Source organism: Lactuca virosa, chromosome 5 (assembly GCF_052849685.1).
Source record: "Lactuca virosa cultivar CGN04683 chromosome 5, Lactuca_virosa_CGN04683_v6, whole genome shotgun sequence".
Taxonomy (NCBI): Eukaryota; Viridiplantae; Streptophyta; class Magnoliopsida; order Asterales; family Asteraceae; genus Lactuca; species Lactuca virosa.
In genome coordinates, this window is record NC_136430.1 from 275,660,559 (window position 1) to 275,678,425 (window position 17,867).

Below are 17,867 nucleotides of genomic sequence, written 5' to 3' on the forward strand. Positions count from 1 at the left end.
TGTAGCTGCAACAACAGTTATCTTTTCATGTCTTTAATTTCAACTTATTATTTCTTCTTTATATATTTATTATAGGGTTAGCATACATGCACCCACACTTGTTAGATGCACCACCTATCTATTGATGTATCGATATTATTAATATACATTTAATAAAGTAAAGACAAATATTCATAAATGGTCTATATGGTTTGAATAAATAATATCAAATGTAATCTCTAATTTTTTTTCGGTCTAATGGAAGGTCCCTATTGTTTCAATTTCTATCGTGGTTGGTCCCTCATCCATACAAAAAAAACTTTTATACCCTTTTTATTATATTTTTCTTTAAATAAAATGAAATAAATAACACCCCCTTGCCGTCTTCTTCCCCACCGCCTTCACCTCCTAAAAATCTTAACACCGCCAACTTCCATTGAAACCGGCAACACCAATTTACATAAACATGTATACTATACTATCCATACATAGGAAGAACGAAATCTGAGAAATTTGATTCGTTTTTCAACGTTATCTCCGATTTTCAGATCCGGACAACTAAATCTATGAAATTCAATTCGTTTTTCGATTAGGAAGATATTCAAGAATCAGGTTTCTTGAAGCAGAAATCTTCGATTCAGAAGATATTCTGAGAAATTCGATTTGTCTTTCACCTTCATCTATGATATGTAGATCCGACCAAAACTCTTGATAAGTCTACTTTGTTGAAGCAAGTATTCGAAAATCAGCAAAAATATGTAGATTTTGGTTTGTTTAATCGTTTCCTTGATGGATCAACATTTTTTGCATTTGATAAATTTGGCATGTTTAATCGATTTATTGCACCCAGTTTAGATGACATTTTTCCTTTGTTGATTTTTGCAACCGATTTGACATTAACTTGTTCAGGAAGGGATAAAGGAGGGTGTTTTGAAGTTGATGGTGGTTAATGGTGATAAAGGTTGTCGTGGTGGTTTGTAGATGATGTAGGTGTTTTCTGGTGGTGATTTGAAGTTGTGGTGGTTCTTGACTAGAAGGACAAGGGACGTCAATGATTCCATGGTAACGATGGTGGCGGGAAGGTGGTTGAAAGGAAGAATAAGGGTGGTGTTTGGTTGTCTGTGTGGTGGGTTGAAGTTGCCTCCGAAGAAGGTGAAGAAGGGTGTTGAATTTGGTGTTGGATGTTTGGTTGTCTATGTGGTGGGTTGAAGTTACCTCCAAAGAAGGTGAAGAAGGGTGATGAATGTAACGTCCACACCTTTTGTTAGACATATCATAGATAGACCCTCATTTACGTTATCGAATTAATGTAAAAGTTTATTATAAATGAATAAATAAGATTTATTTGTACATGTAGTGTGTTTACAAAAGTGTGCTTTGTATATGATATGTTATTATGTTATACAGATATATATTATAACGATATAATATTTGTATAAAAATATGGTTAAAAACGTAACGAAAAGCTAAAACTAATAATTAAAAATAAAAGCGTATTTAGGATAAATAATCTAAATGAAGGTCGTAGTATTCGTCAATACGAAATTATCGATATAAAGAACACCCAAATCTGACTTCATATGAGGAAGTTATAGTTTTTCGAAGTTTCGAGTTTGACGCAATACATCTATGTGTGTCATAAAAATCAAATCGAAAATCGCTTGCTCGTTGGACAAAACAAAAAAGTTTTAAAAAGGTCGTGAAAATTGGAGATGTCACAATAAATGATGCTGTGAAACTCATAACTTCTTCATACGAGCTCAGTTTTCGACGTTCTTTATATCCCCACTTTCATACCGACAAGTACTACAACTTTCATTTAGATTGTCACAATAAATGATGATGTGAAACTCATAACTTCTTCCTACGAGCTCTATTTTCGACATTCTTTATATCCCTACTTTCGTACCGACGAGTACTACAACTTTCACTTAGATTGTTAAAAAATCTAAATAAAAGTTGTAGTACTCGTCAGTATGAAAGTGGGGATATAAAGAACGTCGAAAACTATAAAAAATCTAAATGAAAGTTGTACTACTCGTCAGTATGAAAGTGGGGATATAAAGAACGTCGAAAACAGAGCTCGTATGAAGAACAGAAGAAGTTATGAGTTTCACAGCATCATTTATTATGACATCTCCAATTTTCACGGCCTTTTTAAAACTTTTTTGTTTATGCTTATTTAAAACATTTGTTATTGCGGAATTGGTCCCAAAATATCCTTGACATGATATAATATCAAAATCAAGGCGTTTCAGAAGATTTTATATTTTAAAAGTTTGGGATGTCATAACTTATATAAGAAACATAAGCATAAACGGAGACTTGCAAAGTATCAATATACTAAAGATCTACATCTCCTTGAATCTCTCAGCAGATAATTACATTATCTATCAGTATCTTCATATCGCTACCTGTGATACAAGAAAACTGAGTGGGTCGGGTTGGAAAACCTGGCGAGCACATAGGGTTTTCAACCTACAATATTATAATCTTTAATTATAAACTATTCAACATTTAAATAACCCAGTTACCCCATTCCCATTATTCTCACTTCCTAATCCTAGAATGATGACCTCAAGAGATCTTTTTTAAAGGATCTTTGACATTAGTCATCTATATTTTTCCTAAATGATTAGGCATAGAAGTGTGACAACACTTTAGACATAGCACGGCAGTACAATTAGTACTTTCAGGTGAGCACGGTAGTACAACGGTACTTTAAACAGGCATGGCAGTACAATAGGACTTTAGACAGTCACGATAGTATAATAGTACTTTAGACAGACACGGAAGTACAGTAGTACTTTAGACAGGCACGGAAGCACAGTTGTACTTTAGATAGGCACGGCAGTACAGTAGTACTTTGGACAAACACGGCAAGTCACAACTTATTTATTTTTCATAACTCTCACTTAACTTATCATGGCCACTATCTCACACTGACCTATTACAGCCTTTCATTTATTATTTCGCACGGCCCTTTACTACCTAGTCATATTATTAAATATCATAAAATATATATAGTTTAATTAAATAATAACTATATCATGTTGCACATATATATTAAACACAGTATGACAGCGCACATAACATTTAAACATTAGAATACTTGTATCTATGTGTAAGTTGAATGAAACTACGCACTCACTTGATAAAGTGGATGACTGGTGATTTGAGCTGAGCTTCGCTAACACCTGGACTTTTCCCCTTGACGTGACCTAAGTATGATTATTAGTAAGTCTTAGTCTAATATTCCTTATGACTAATGATAGTTTAGATTCATCAACAATCTCAATGTCTATATCAAGATCTATCAAGTAAGGAACAACCAGGTAGGATCATATCGAAGGTAGGGTCCGTTTGGTATACAGAGTATATTGTTTGGAAATCCCACTTTAAACACCTCACTAAATCCATCTTACACATCACTACGTAAGTAGATCAATCAACATAATTACCTTGGAATCACTGATAAGTCTTAATTATAAGTTCATAATAACGACTATGACTATAATTATAAGTTACACTTAAAGCAGAGTAAGCGTAGCTCAACTTACAGAGTATTCTAATGAAAACCGGGAATTATGGAGGCAGAACTCTAATTCGGGAGCTTCTATTCACCGGCTATCTGACACCGCAGGTCTCCACTAAAGTAACCGGAGACTCGGGGTAAAAGAGACTAGAAGTACGAGAGAATTCTAGAGAGATTTGGCTGAATTTTGAGTGAGAATGAGCTGAACTTCAGCCGCCTTTTATAGCTGAAAAATGACATGAGCTTCGTGTTGTGCACGCCACGCACTTGGTCATAAGTGTTGACGTGGCAGCCGATGCATGGTGACACTTGTCGCGATTTGGGTGGTGTGTCAGTGCACGGCGCGCATGCTGTCTATGCGCACGGGCTCAAGCGTGGAATTTATGTTTCTTCAAAAATTCATATCTTCTTCATACGAGCTGCGTTCTCGACGGGTTTTATATTCACACGTAGCTATCGACAAGATCTACAACTTTCATTTAGACTCTGTCTCCTAATTTTGACTTTATTTTAAAAGTTATATTTTTAATAGGATTAGACTGTTAAAGTCCGTTAAGAATTCATAACTCTCTCATAAAATATTCGTTATCGATTGTCTTTATATTGATGGATAGGTATGGACGAGATCTTCAACTCTCATTTAGATTGTTTTTCCTAACAATCAACCGAATTCAATTTCGGATTCTGAGCCGTATAATGTTGCACTGAAACTTCGAAAAATCATAACTTCCTCATACGAAGTCAAATTTTGGCGTTCTTTATATGTACGTCATCCTTGTCATATACCTTGACTTTGGTTAAGATTATTTATCCTATGTAATCTTATATCAAAAGTCATATTTAGCGCTTAATATATCTAAATTGGCTAGCCCGAATCTATGGGTGTTATATTTATAGTGTAAGCCTTCTCAAACCATAAAATGAAAAATAAAGTGTGAATTAACCTATAAAGTCTAAATAAAAGTTGTAGTATCCATCGATACGAAAGTTGGGATATAAAGATCGTCGAAAACAGAGCTTATATGCAAAAGTTATGATTTTTAGAAGATTTAGAAATTTGAACCCTCCAGATCGCGGCACGTGGCAACACGGATGGGCCACACGTGTCACCACCGGGAGCAACCCTTCCCCCCAAAGCTTGGACACCACGACATGGAAAACACTAGCCCACGACTTGACAAACACATTTTAAGCCTATAAAGAGATGTCAAGCCCACTTCCCTTTCTTGCTCATTTCCTCTCAACTCTCTTCCTCAAAACCCTCCTTAAACCTCGAGATCCAACCCTCTAAGTCAAGAGCATTTTAGCAAAGTGTTGCAGCGTTGGAAATCTCGAAGGAAAGAAGTATTCAGAGTCAAAGTTCTACCTGCAACTTCCCAAACTTGCGCTAGAAAACCTATAATTTGAGTTATGTTTACTATACTTTAAGTATAACTTATATTTATGTTTGTAATTGTTATTATGAACTTATAAATAAGATTTATCAGTAATACTGGTCGTTATACTAATCGATCTACTTACGGGAATGATATCTATGCTAGATCTGTGAGGTGTTTAAAGTGGATTTTCCCAACACTATATATTTATATGCCAAATGGACCCTACCTCTGAAACAATCTTACATGGTTGTTTATTATTAGCTATAAGTTAGTATTTGTTTAGGATTATTGATAAGATTGAGAAACTATAATTATAATCGCGAATAATATAAACGATGACTGAACTTAGTAATATTTATACATAGGTCCTTTTAAAATAAAATTTTAAAGTGTTATTCGAAGCGTGAACCTGTTGGTAAAGAAAACTTGAGAAGTTAAATTTTTGGTTGGCTGAGCTTGAATGCCAAGTTGAGACAAGAGTTTGTGTAATGCTTGCAACGGATCAGAAGATGGCGTTGGGAATATTGTGTGATTTTGGCTTGGAGTGGTGGTAGCCGTAAATGCTTGAACTAGAGAGACGTCATGTTCATGTATAGATTTTCTTACCATATAATCATGATCTGAAAGAAGGCCATAGAGTTCGGAGAATCAGTGGGAATTTGTCGAGCAAGAATGGTAGATTTTAGACCATTATACTCTTCCGGAAGGTCGGAGATAACAAGCATGAAAAGGTCCTTTTCTTTCATAGGTTCGCCAATATTAGCAAGAGCATCAACATATGTGTGAGCCCTGTTCAGATAAGCAGATGAGGTTTCGTCACCTTTCATCTCGAGTTTCAGGAGTTGAGTCTTTAACGTATATTCCTTTGAGGACGTATGTGGATCATAATCACGCTCAAGAAAAAGCCACATATCTCGAGATGTAGAGCTTTGAACATGTATAAAGGAAGCCACGGATATAGTCGACAGAATCAGCATACGCACATGAGCATCATTGGCAATCTACACTGTGTAATTAGGATTGGTCTCTGGAACGGTTCCTTTTCCAGATGTTGCATTTAATTGATTCGGGCAAGGTATCGTGCCATCAACAACCGAACAAGCCATTTGTAACCAGAAAGGGTTGAATCATGGTTTTCCATTAGCCATAATTTGTTGGAGATAGGGTAAATCCAAATTTGTGAGAATTATGAGATGTCTTCTCAGTTGTAGTAAAGAATATTAAAGGAGCCATGTAAACAAAAAGAAACAAAAAAGAAACAAGAGGATAAAACCAGTCTTTGTGCGATGGCAGTGTTGTGATTTTCAACACGAGAAGTGGCGGCGTCGGGAGAGTTGTTTGCAGAGGGCTCTAATATCAAGTTAAACTTGATAATCATAATTGTGTTGATATATAGTATAATGTGTATTATGGTCTAATACGGCACAATAAAAGCAAAGTAAGTGTAAAAATATCTTTTATAATTTACATACCTTGTATTATAAATTATTGAAATGATTTATTATCTTATATTGAAATTTTTGTATTTTTTTTGTAGTAAAAATGATGACTATAGACAAACAAGTGCTCTTGTAGGGACAAATCATTTTTGTTTTTGTAATCTAGAGTTGTCTAGAAAGTAAGTTAAAAATCAATTGTTACACATGTTTTTGTTTTCATGAGTTTTAATATAATAATGAACATCTTTATTTTTTTTATATAAACAGTGTATAGAAATATAGGATCTTGATGAAAAAGATCCATCTATGAAAGAAGGAGGTGGGGAAAGTGTCATTGATTTTGCTTTTAGACAAACAACTATCCTGTTATAGATCGAGTTTAATAGCAACGTACTTTCATATTACTATATTGTAGCATCCTACTTTCTACTTTCATATTTTCGTGTAAATAACATATATTTCATTCCAAACATAGTTTAGTACAGTAAATTAAATTTTAGTGATTATAGCATCCTACTTACTACTTTCATGTTTTAGTGTAAAATGTTTACAGATGACAATATTGTACATTCAATTGCTTTCTTATTTTAAAAGTACTTTTCAAAGTATGATGTTGTGATAAGAAGAAATAAAAGTAGGATGCTATATCAAAAGCTTCAACCTCATTACGAAGCACGCGCATATTTACTAGTTTACATCAAAACCTATATTTATTTTAAGTACACAAAAGGTAATTATGCGCAAACTATATTATGCTTCACTCCATTGTACATCAGAACCTCCAATCATCCTATTTTTGTTACGGGTTTTCTGTATTCTGGTTGTTGTGGACTCGAGGAATAGCATTATTGTCGAGTAATCCACCTGCAAGAAAATATTACAACATCATGATCTACCCACACTTCCAATGAAGAAAATAGGCAGTTATTATCAGTGGTATGTGTGTATGTATGTGTTTAAGTGTTTGTGTCTATGTGTATAAATTATACCATCAGGATGAAGAAATGTGCCAGTATAGTAGGATGCATCATTGGATGCGAGGAACACATATGCGGAACCAACTTCGAAAGGTTGACCTGCCCTATTCATTGGGGCCTGTGACCCCAAGATTGCTATATCTTCGTCATCAAGTGCTGCAGCTTCAAGTGGGGTCCAGATAGGGCCAGGGGCCACACCATTAACATGAATCTTCTTGTCAATAAGGAATATTGCTAGACTCTTGGTGAAGTTCACAATAGCCCCCTTTGTTGAAGCGTAATCAATGAACTTTGGGCTGCCTGAGAATCCTAACACTGAAGTGGTGTTTATGATGCTGCTTCCTGGTTTCATGTGCTTCACAGCATGCCTATACATCCAAGTCATCACAACCCATCAAAACCAGAAGTGAAAAATAGACGTCCTCGATTGAGTTTTCTCAAATCATCATTGTTGTAAAATACGACGGATCCAAATTGACTTAAATAATATTAGCTCAATGCGGAATGGGATCAAAAATTATCAAAGCGTAATAATCACAACGTAATACGAATAAAATAAATAGAATAGAGACACAGGAATTTACGTGGAAACCCAAATCGGGAAAAAACCACGGGCGGAGGAAGCCGAGAAACAATTCACTATAATTTGCAGTGTTTACAGGGATTATGAAAGAGATTACAAATAGAGTGAGAGGGCTAAAATATATGGTGGTGTATCAGTATATATATATATATATATATATATATATATATATATATATAATGTTTTACTATATATATATATATATATTTTTGATTGTTGGGTTATATGTGGGTTAAATCTCTCTGGCTATTTATAGCCAAAGAGGAGAATACAAATCTAATATGAAAACAAAAATGCCGTCCAAACAATTGCTGCGCCTCCATTCCGTCCAATTTCATTTTCAATTTCATATTAGATTACTATTCATAGTCAAACTATGAATAGTAAATGATAAGTTACGGAAATAACCCCTAAACTATTTGCCACTTGATAATTTTGAGGGCAACTTTTCCACAATCTCCACCTTGACATCAAAATTAAGCAAGTCATGCTTTACGATTGGTCAAAACCTTTAGCTCGTCAAACTCTAAAACTTCCATAAAAAACTGCAATTTTGTATAGAGAAAAATTGTTTCCGGAAAAATAAATAATAGTTCCTCCACCACGAGCCTTCAGGCTCAACTGCGATCAGAAACACCCACTATGTCCAAACATAATTTGAACTTGGCTATAGGAAGACTTTTAGTGAACATATCAACGGGATTATAATCTGTATGAATCTTGTCCACAACACAATCACCTTTTTCAATGATATCCCGCACAAAATGATAACGAATATCAATATGCTTTGTTCGGTCATGAAACATTTGATCTTTACTCAAGAAGATAGCACTCTGGTTGTCACAGAAAACTGTGGTCACCTTTATTCTATCATCGAGTTCTCCGAATAACCCCTTCAACCAGATATCTTCCTTAACTGCTTCTGTAATCGCCATGTACTCTGCCTCGGTAGAAGACAGGGCAACTGTAGACTGTAACTGGGCTTTCCAACTAACAGCACAACCATTTAGTGTAAACACATACCCTGTAATTGATCTTCGTTTATCCAAATCTTTTCCATAATCTGAATCAACATATCCGAACACCCCAGTGTTAGATTTGCCAAAACGTAAACACATGGAAGACGTACCTCGTAAATAACGAAAAATCCACTGTACTGCTTTCCAGTGTTCTTTCCCCGGGTTCGCCATGTATCTACTAACCATGCTAACAGCATAAGCCAAATCAGGGTGTGTGCAGATCATAGCATACATTAAAGATCCAACAGCACTAGAGTATGGAACACGTGCCATGTAAGCCATATCAGTCTCATTAGTAGGACTCAAAGCGGATGATAGCTTGAAATGAGCTGCAAAAGGTGTGTTGACAGACTTTGCTTCGTGCATATTGAAGCGTCTTAGGACTTTCTCAATATAACTTTTCTGAGAAAGATGCAAGATCCTAGACTTCCTGTCACGAATAATTTCCATACCTAAAATCTTTTTGGCAGCTCCTAAGTCCTTCATTTCAAATTCAGCTTTCAACTGGTCTTTTAACTTCTGAATCTCCTTCATATCTTTTGCTGTAATCAACATGTCATCCACGTACAAGAGTAAGTAGATCTTTGAACCATTGTCACCTTTCTTGAAATAAACGCAGCTATCATAGGTGCACCTGCTGAATTTGTGACTGGTCATGAAAGAATCGAACCTCTTGTACCATTGTCTAGGAGACTGCTTGAGGCCATAAAGAGATTTGTTCAACTTGCATACGTAGTTCTCCTTTCCAGGAACTACAAAACCTTCAGGTTGTTGCATAAAAATCTCTTCCTCAAGCTCACCATTTAGGAAAGTTGTAGTGACATCAAGTTGTTCTAACTCAAAATCGTTAGAAGCAACCAACCCCAACAATACACGAATGGAAGTATGTTTGACAACTGGGGAATAAATGTCAGTGTAATCAATACCAGGAATCTGACTGTAGCCTTTAGCTACTAACCGAGCTTTGTATCTTGGTTTATCATTTGGGTTAACAGGTTCCTTGAGCTTATAGACCCACTTGCATTTAACTGGTCTCTTCCTTTTCGGAATAGGAACTAAATTCCAAGTACTGTTTCGCTGCAAGGATTCCATCTCATTTTGCATAGCGAGCATCCAATCATTTGAGTCTTCAGATTTGATTGCCTCGTCATAATTCGCAGGCTCCGTTGCGTACTCAATATTATCAGCAACAATAAAAGCATAGGCAACCAAATCAGATTCAGCATACCTCTTCGGAGGAATAATCTGTCTTCTCGGTCTATCTCTTGCAATGCTTGGAGTAGTAGCTTGTGGTTGTGAAGGTGTTGAATCTTCACCAACAACATGCTCATCCGACGAAGAAGAATCTTGATGCTGATTTGTACTCTGATTAGTGGTAGGTGAAGTAGGAAGCTCCACCTCCATTTGAGCATACTCTTTATTTGCTTCGGATGATACATCTGATGCATCTGTTCTTTTAGAAGAGTCAGCAACTGGTTGAATCATAGCAGACTCATCAAAAGTAACATCTCTTGAGATGATAATTTTCTTCAAATCAAAGCTCCATAACTTGTAACCCTTTACACCTTGATTGTACCCAAGAAAAACGCATTTGATTGCTCTTGGTTCTAGCTTCCCATTGTCAACTCGTGCATACGCTGGACATCCGAATGGTTTTAAATCTGAATAATTGGCAGGTTTACGGGACCATAACTCAAACGGAGTTTTCTTCTCGATTGCTCGTGACGGTGATCGGTTGATAACATAGCAAGCAGTCGAAGCAGCCTCCGCCCAAAAAAACTTTGGCAATTTGGAATTAGAAAGCATACACCGGACCTTCTCCATAATGGTGCGATTCATCCTTTCAGCTACACCATTTTGTTGAGGTGAATGGACTACTGTGCGATGTCGAGTAATGCCTTCCTTTTGACAATAGACATTAAACTCTTCTGAGCAAAACTCAAGTCCATTATCCGTACGAAGATACTTTACCACCAGACCTGATTGCTTTTCAACCTGAACTTTCCAATTTCTGAAGGTATAGAAAACGTCTCCTTTATGTTTTAAGAAGAAAGACCACACCTTCCTGGAGAAATCATCAATAATAGTGAGCATATAAATAGCTCCACCTTTTGAAGCAACTCGAGCCGGTCCCCACAAATCTGAGTGAACATAATCAAGTGGTCCTTTCGTTGTATGGATGCCACTTGCAAACCTCACTCGTTTTGCCTTGTCATATACACAGTCTTCACAGAAATCCAAATCAACAATCTTTTGTTGACCAAGTAAACCTCTTCGACTCAATTCTGACATGCCTTGAAAACTCATATGGCCGAGTCGAAGGTGCCAAAGACGGGATTGATCTGGATCAGAAAGAGACTTTGAAACAACAGCAGCATCACTCGAAATTGTTTGCCCGTCAAGAAAGTAAAGATCTGAGGTTTTTCGTTTGGCTCTCAGTTTGTCGGAGCCGTCTTTGAATACCCTGAGAACTCCACCTTTACCAGCAAACTCGTATCCCCTTTTGTAAAAGGAACTGAGAGATAACAAGTTTCTTCTGAGGTCAGGAACATATCTAACATCCCCCATGGTTCGAATAACTCCGTCAAACATGCGGATCCTGACTGAACCATGTCCAAGAACTGGACATGTAGTATTGTTACCCATCAACACATAGCCCTGCTTAACCTTTTCAAATGTGTAAAACCAACTTTTGTTGTGACACATATGAAAAGTACAACCAGAGTCGAGTATCCAATCACCAGTGGAATCCAGTTTATCTGAATAAACTGTCAAAAGTTCTCCAATACCTTCGACCTCAGCTAGATCGGCTTCACCCGAAGTGCTAGCTTGTTTACCATTTGATGCCGTCTTCTCTTTTTCTTTGTTCTTCAACTTGAAGCATTCTTCAAGCACATGTCCCTTCTTGTGACAATAGTTGCAAAACTTTCGTTTTCCTTTTGACTTGGATCTGGTTCTGTTGGAAGATTGAGAAGTTCTACTTCTCTCTGTTGTTCTTCCTCTGGCATTCAAACCTTCGGCTTTAGCATCACTTGAACCACCACCAGTAATATGCTTCATCTTCTCTTTTGAATCCAAAGCTGTATAGACTTCATCTAAAACTAAAGTGTCACGGCTATAGATAATAGTATCACGAAAATGGCTATAGGATTCTGGCAACGACGATAGTAAGAATAGAGCCAAGTCTTCATCTTCATACTGAACATCCATATTCTCTAAGTTATTTACTAACTCTTTAAATGTGGATATATGTTCAGTTAAAGAGCCTCCTTCAATCATCTTGAGATTGAATAACCGTTGCTTCAAATGCAACTTGTTTGGTAAGCTCTTGGTCATCAACAGTTGCTCCAACTTTAGCCATAAAGAAGCCGCTGACGTTTCTTTTAGAACATCTTGCAAAACATCGTTTGACAAGTGCAAACGAATCTGGGATAAAGCCTTCAGATCTTTCATCTCCTTTTCTTCTTCGGTCCATGTATCGGGCATCTTATTGAAACCCAATAGCGCCTTGTGTAAATCCATCTGAATGAGAATGTCTTTCATCTTTACTTGCCACAACGGAAATCGGGTGTTACGATCCAGTAGTGGAATATCGTATTTTACCGAAGACATGATTAATTACTTGATAAAATGATCCCAACGAGCTAATATCACAACCCGGATGCTCTGATACCAATTGTTGTAAAATACGACGGATCCAAATTGACTTAAATAATATTAGCTCAATGCGGAATGGGATCAAAAATTATCAAAGCGTAATAAGCACAACGTAATACGAATAAAATAAATAGAATAGAGACACAGGAATTTACGTGGAAACCCAAATCGGGAAAAAACCACGGGCGGAGGAAGCCGAGAAACAATTCACTATAATTTGCAGTGTTTACAGGGATTATGAAAGAGATTACAAATAGAGTGAGAGGGCTAAAATATATGGTGGTGTATCAGTATATATATATATATATATATATATATATATATATATATATATATATATATATATATATATATATATATATATATAATGTTTTACTATATATATATATATATATATATATATTTTTGATTGTTGGGTTATATATGGGTTAAATCTCTCTGGCTATTTATAGCCAAAGAGGAGAATACAAATCTAATATGAAAACAAAAATGCCGTCCAAACAATTGCTGCGCCTCCATTCCGTTTATTCATAGTCAAATTATGAATAGTAAATGATAAGTTACGGAAATAACCCCTGAACTATTTGCCACTTGCTAATTTTGGAGGCAACTTTTCCACAATCATAATAGATATTTTCATTTAAGTTTCACCTCAAATCTAGCTTTTTCCAAACTACTCATCTTTGGTGTACATAGCGAAAATGAAAGGGAACTAACATGAGGTGTTAAATTGTTGCTATTTTCTACTCCACAACTCGGTGCAAAATAATCAAGTTATTTGACAAACAGGTACCAAAGGGTCTCAGCCCCAACCGTATAGGTGTACTGGAAGCCTCTTAAACAAAAAGTCAAAGTGCCGATGTATTACATGTCATTAATTTTGTTTGAATATATTGGAAGCTTCGCATAAAAGAGATGCCATATAAGGAGTAGAAACATTAGATGACATGGAAGAAGGCTTATCTATCCTTAAGGTAAGCAGCTCCTGCATCCATGTGTACGCACAAACGGGTGCTACACACTCCCGATTCCAAAGACAATATGTTTAAATCAGTAAAAGTCTCTACAAATTATTTACTATTTTTCTTCTATTACCTATGTGGGAGAAGGTTTCCATGCTAATTTGAATTAAATTTGACTATAATTGCCAACGCCCAACAATCACCTACCTGGTTGGATGCTGCACTAATAATCTACTAAATCATTCCAATTTATTTCAACTCTAACTACCCAAATTTTGTTTAAAAAGAAAATGCATATACCATGCTCATATAGAGAAGAGACTCGATCATCAATTACTAAAGTCAATAACTACAGGTTGAATTGTCGATTTGTCACCAAATGTATAACAAAGTATTACCCAGAACTAATCTTTTAGATAAAATATTAAAGCTATAAACACGAAATAGTACAGTTGATTCAGAAGATATATAAAGATAAGAAGAAATTTGTCAATAGTTACTGTGTGAGTTGCAATGTATTCTCTGTTAATTAACTGTATACAAAAAGTCAAAAATCCCATTTTCTTCAAAGTCATGATGTAACTTCGTACAATCAATGAAAAGCAATTCTCACATGGTCACATGGACTTCTATCCATTCATGCTCTACTTTAACAAATTATAGTTTAAAAAGCAATAGCTAGCTAGTTAGCTACTCATTAGGCTTTTACTTTTTAGACTCTTAGAATTCTCCTTATAGGGACGATGTAATAGAATTTCTCAAGAAAACATTAATTTGTCAAAGAAAAAATAATTGCTTGCACATTAAGAGGAGATAACAAACCTTGTCATGAAGAAATGAGAGAATATATTAGTCCTAAAAATCCTTTCAAGCCTCTCTTCAGTGATATCGTCTAATGTATAGGCATTGTACTGCACGGCTGCATTGTTCACCAGGACATCAATACGTCCATATTTAGCAACGACCTCGTCCACAACTTTCTTACATTGCTTATCATACCTAACATCAGTAGGTATTGCAATTGGATCACCTGCGTCACTTATTTTTGCATCATTTATAATCTCTAAGGTGTACTTTGCATCTATGTCTTCGACACCTTTAACATAAGTGAATGCTACAGTTGCACCCTCCTTAGCAAAGAAGTAGCAAACAGACCTCCCAATACCCGAATCGCCTCCTGTCACCAAAGCAACCTTTCCCTTCACCAAGTAAAAAAAAAATTGATGGATTTTTCAGAGAAAAATCAAATGAGAATGTGGTATAATAACTACAAACTCAGAAATTTCATAAAGGAAGGGATCAAATTTCTTGTACTTTAGCAGCACTCTATCAGAAGGGTGACGAAATGACAAGAAGAATAAAAATTTAATGAGCGAAGTGTACTTTGAGTTTGTTAGTGGGCTTGTAATCAGGATTGCTGAATATTGGCCGAGGATCCATGAGGTACTCTTTTCCGGGTTGACCATCCTGATGCTGGGGTGGGAATCGTCGTTCAGGTTCTTCCCTACTCATGGCCTTCGCCTATAAAATAGTCACCAAACTTGGATTAGGGGAATTGCATGCTTGTGAGAGTTTGTCAATGATGGCTACTAAGGTAGCCGATAAAAAATTAGAAATTAACTACAAACCAACCATGACATGCCTTAGATTCAAGCATCATACCCACCCTAATTGCATCCATATATGTATTGAACTTGATATGTGAGCATTATATTTTTACATTCAACTTTACCAATTAAATTTTATAAAGCATTGAAATCTACAAAGTAATCGAACATGTTTTTAAAATATTAAAAAAAACTTTGTTTTTTCTTATTGAATAATTCAGTGGGCATTGAACTTCAAATTCGAATGGAAACTTGTTGGCATGATGGCATCTCACTACGGGGAAATTTAATTCATTAATTAATTATCCGAATTAAAATAAACATCTTGAATAAAAGAGAAAGAATATGACCTTAAAGGTGTTAATAGAAGAGGAACCATGTCCGCAAATACTTCGTACCACTGCTGCAACATTGTTATTCCTAATGCTAATTGAAGCACGTGAACTCAACAACCACTGTGACCATAGACACGGGTTCTTGGTTATTGGAATCGGCCTGCCGGACACCGATCCCACTAAATAGGCCATCATGCACTAAGGAGAATATTAGTTACGATGAATGAATGAAACACCTCCTAAAGAAATATATAGTATTACATATATAGTGGGAAAACATCAATCATCTCAATGTCGAATATTTCACCGATCAATATAAATGTTTGGTTTAGTTTTCAACATTGCTTATTGTATCATATCACTACCTACCAAACTGAAATATGTGTGAATACAAAACAAAAATGCATTATATGGAAAGTCTATTGGTAGGAAAGATTTCTATTTACACTCGTTTATATCGCTTGTGTCTGTAGATCTCTTTGCTGCAACCTAGCCCGGTTATCTTTTCATGTCTTTTCAACTTATTATTAATCTTCTTTTTATATATTTACTAGACGAATGCATGCGCGTTGCGTAGGAATTAAAAGGTTAATATTAATATTTTTTTTAAATAACTAGTTAATCGCTATTAACTATGATAATTATTTTTATACTAAAACAAAAAGTATATACAAATTAGATATTAATTAGAATATGTGATAAAAGACATATCAATTATAAGAAGGCTGAAAATGGAAATTTAAAGTATTTATATTAACAAAAGAGTAAATTACACGAATGGTCCCTATGGTTTAGGGTTATTTGCACGTTTAGTCCCTAACTTATTTTTTTAACTCGGAAGGTCCCTGTTGTTGGTTTTTATTGCGCGCTTGTTCCCTGTCTTACCTAAAAAGACTATTTTGCCCTTAATTTTTTAATTTATTTAAATAAACACACCCCAACCCCACTTCCACCTCACCTTACCTTACCTTACCTACCCCGCTTTATTTAAATAAATTAAAAAATCAAGGGCAAAATAGTCTTTTTAGGTAAAACAGGGACCAAGCAGGCAACAAAAACAAATTGTAGAGACCTTCCGAGTTAAAAAAATAAGTTAGGGATCAAACGTGCAAATTACCCCAAACCATAGGGACCATTCGTGTAATTTACTCTTAACAAAATAATCTATACACGGGTTGAACTTTAATGATTTAAAAATTATTACTTAATTCATTTTCAATTTTGATAATGATGCATTTTTCAAACGATTATTTTTCATGTAATGTAATTCTCAGTTTTATATAGTTTTTAGTTAACGTTAAACTTTGATTTAATGTTTTATTCAACTATTCATGTTGTGAAAAAAAAAAAAAAACTATTTATTTTAGAAAATAATCTCAAGACATTTTAATAGTTTGTTTGACATTTATCACCATATTTAAATTAAAATAATTAAGTACTATAGGTTATAAATTAAAATTTTAGTATTATATAAATAATTTCCATTGAAAAATAATACAAAATATAAATAACTATATGTTTCGTTATATTCTTTCATTAGTAGTTAAAATGATTACATATTACTAATTAACATGATAGCTTGAGAAATATCATAAATTAAACATTTAATATCACAAAAACCTTATATAAAAGTAAGTTTATGATAAATAATATATTGCAATCATTTTACGAATGATTAACATTATGTCTTTAAAGAAAGAAAAAGCAATAAGAGTACCAAATAACTCAAATATTTTACGTTAACCTGTGGAAGTTAATGAATAAAAATATCAAATTCTTATGGTAAAAATATAATTATTTAACTTGAATGATCTCATCTATCTATCTATCTATCTATATATATATATATATATATATATATATATATATCTATAATACTTATAAAAAAGACATATTTCCAAGTACCACATTCATTTGAAACTCTCATGTCTTTTTATATTTCCAAAGAATTTCCAAATCCTTTTTAATAATGATTGATAAATGCTTTAGCATCAAAGATGTTATATAAACTATGAAATGTTACCTTGGATTCTAACAATCTCAACGATGAGTGCCCTATACTACTTCATATTTCATCATTCAATTTCCTCTCTTTTTCTTTTGTAATGACCTCCATTAGAAAAGAAAGGAAAATGTTTGGACTTCTTGAGAAACACAATGACTATTTTGTTCGTGTAAAGGTCTTTCATATAAAGATGATTACTTGTAGGTAAAAAATTACATTTATTGTGTGATCAAGTTATTTAAGTAATATGATTTTTTTCCCATTAAATGGTTAAAATTATGACTATGACTTTGTACAACAGAAACTCAAGGAAAACACAGTACTCAAGACTCCAGATGAATTCTACTTTAAGATGATGAATTCCAAGATTCTTGACGATGTATATAAACA

At 34.7% G+C, this 17,867-nt stretch overlaps 1 protein-coding gene across 1 annotated transcript; it reads right to left on the reverse strand.

Moving 5' to 3' along the window:
* Positions 1-6,945: 6,945 nt before the first annotated feature.
* Positions 6,946-15,717, reverse strand: LOC145116120 (glucose and ribitol dehydrogenase-like). The gene is made up of 5 exons (XM_079052474.1): positions 15,488-15,717; positions 14,914-15,051; positions 14,353-14,729; positions 7,322-7,677; positions 6,946-7,196 (listed from the first exon to the last, which is right to left on the reverse strand). Exons 1-5 carry the CDS (start codon positions 15,665-15,667, stop codon positions 7,132-7,134), a joined length of 1,116 nt encoding a protein of 371 aa, XP_078908600.1. The 5' UTR covers positions 15,668-15,717; the 3' UTR covers positions 6,946-7,131.
* Between the last annotated feature and the right edge of the window lie 2,150 nt (positions 15,718-17,867).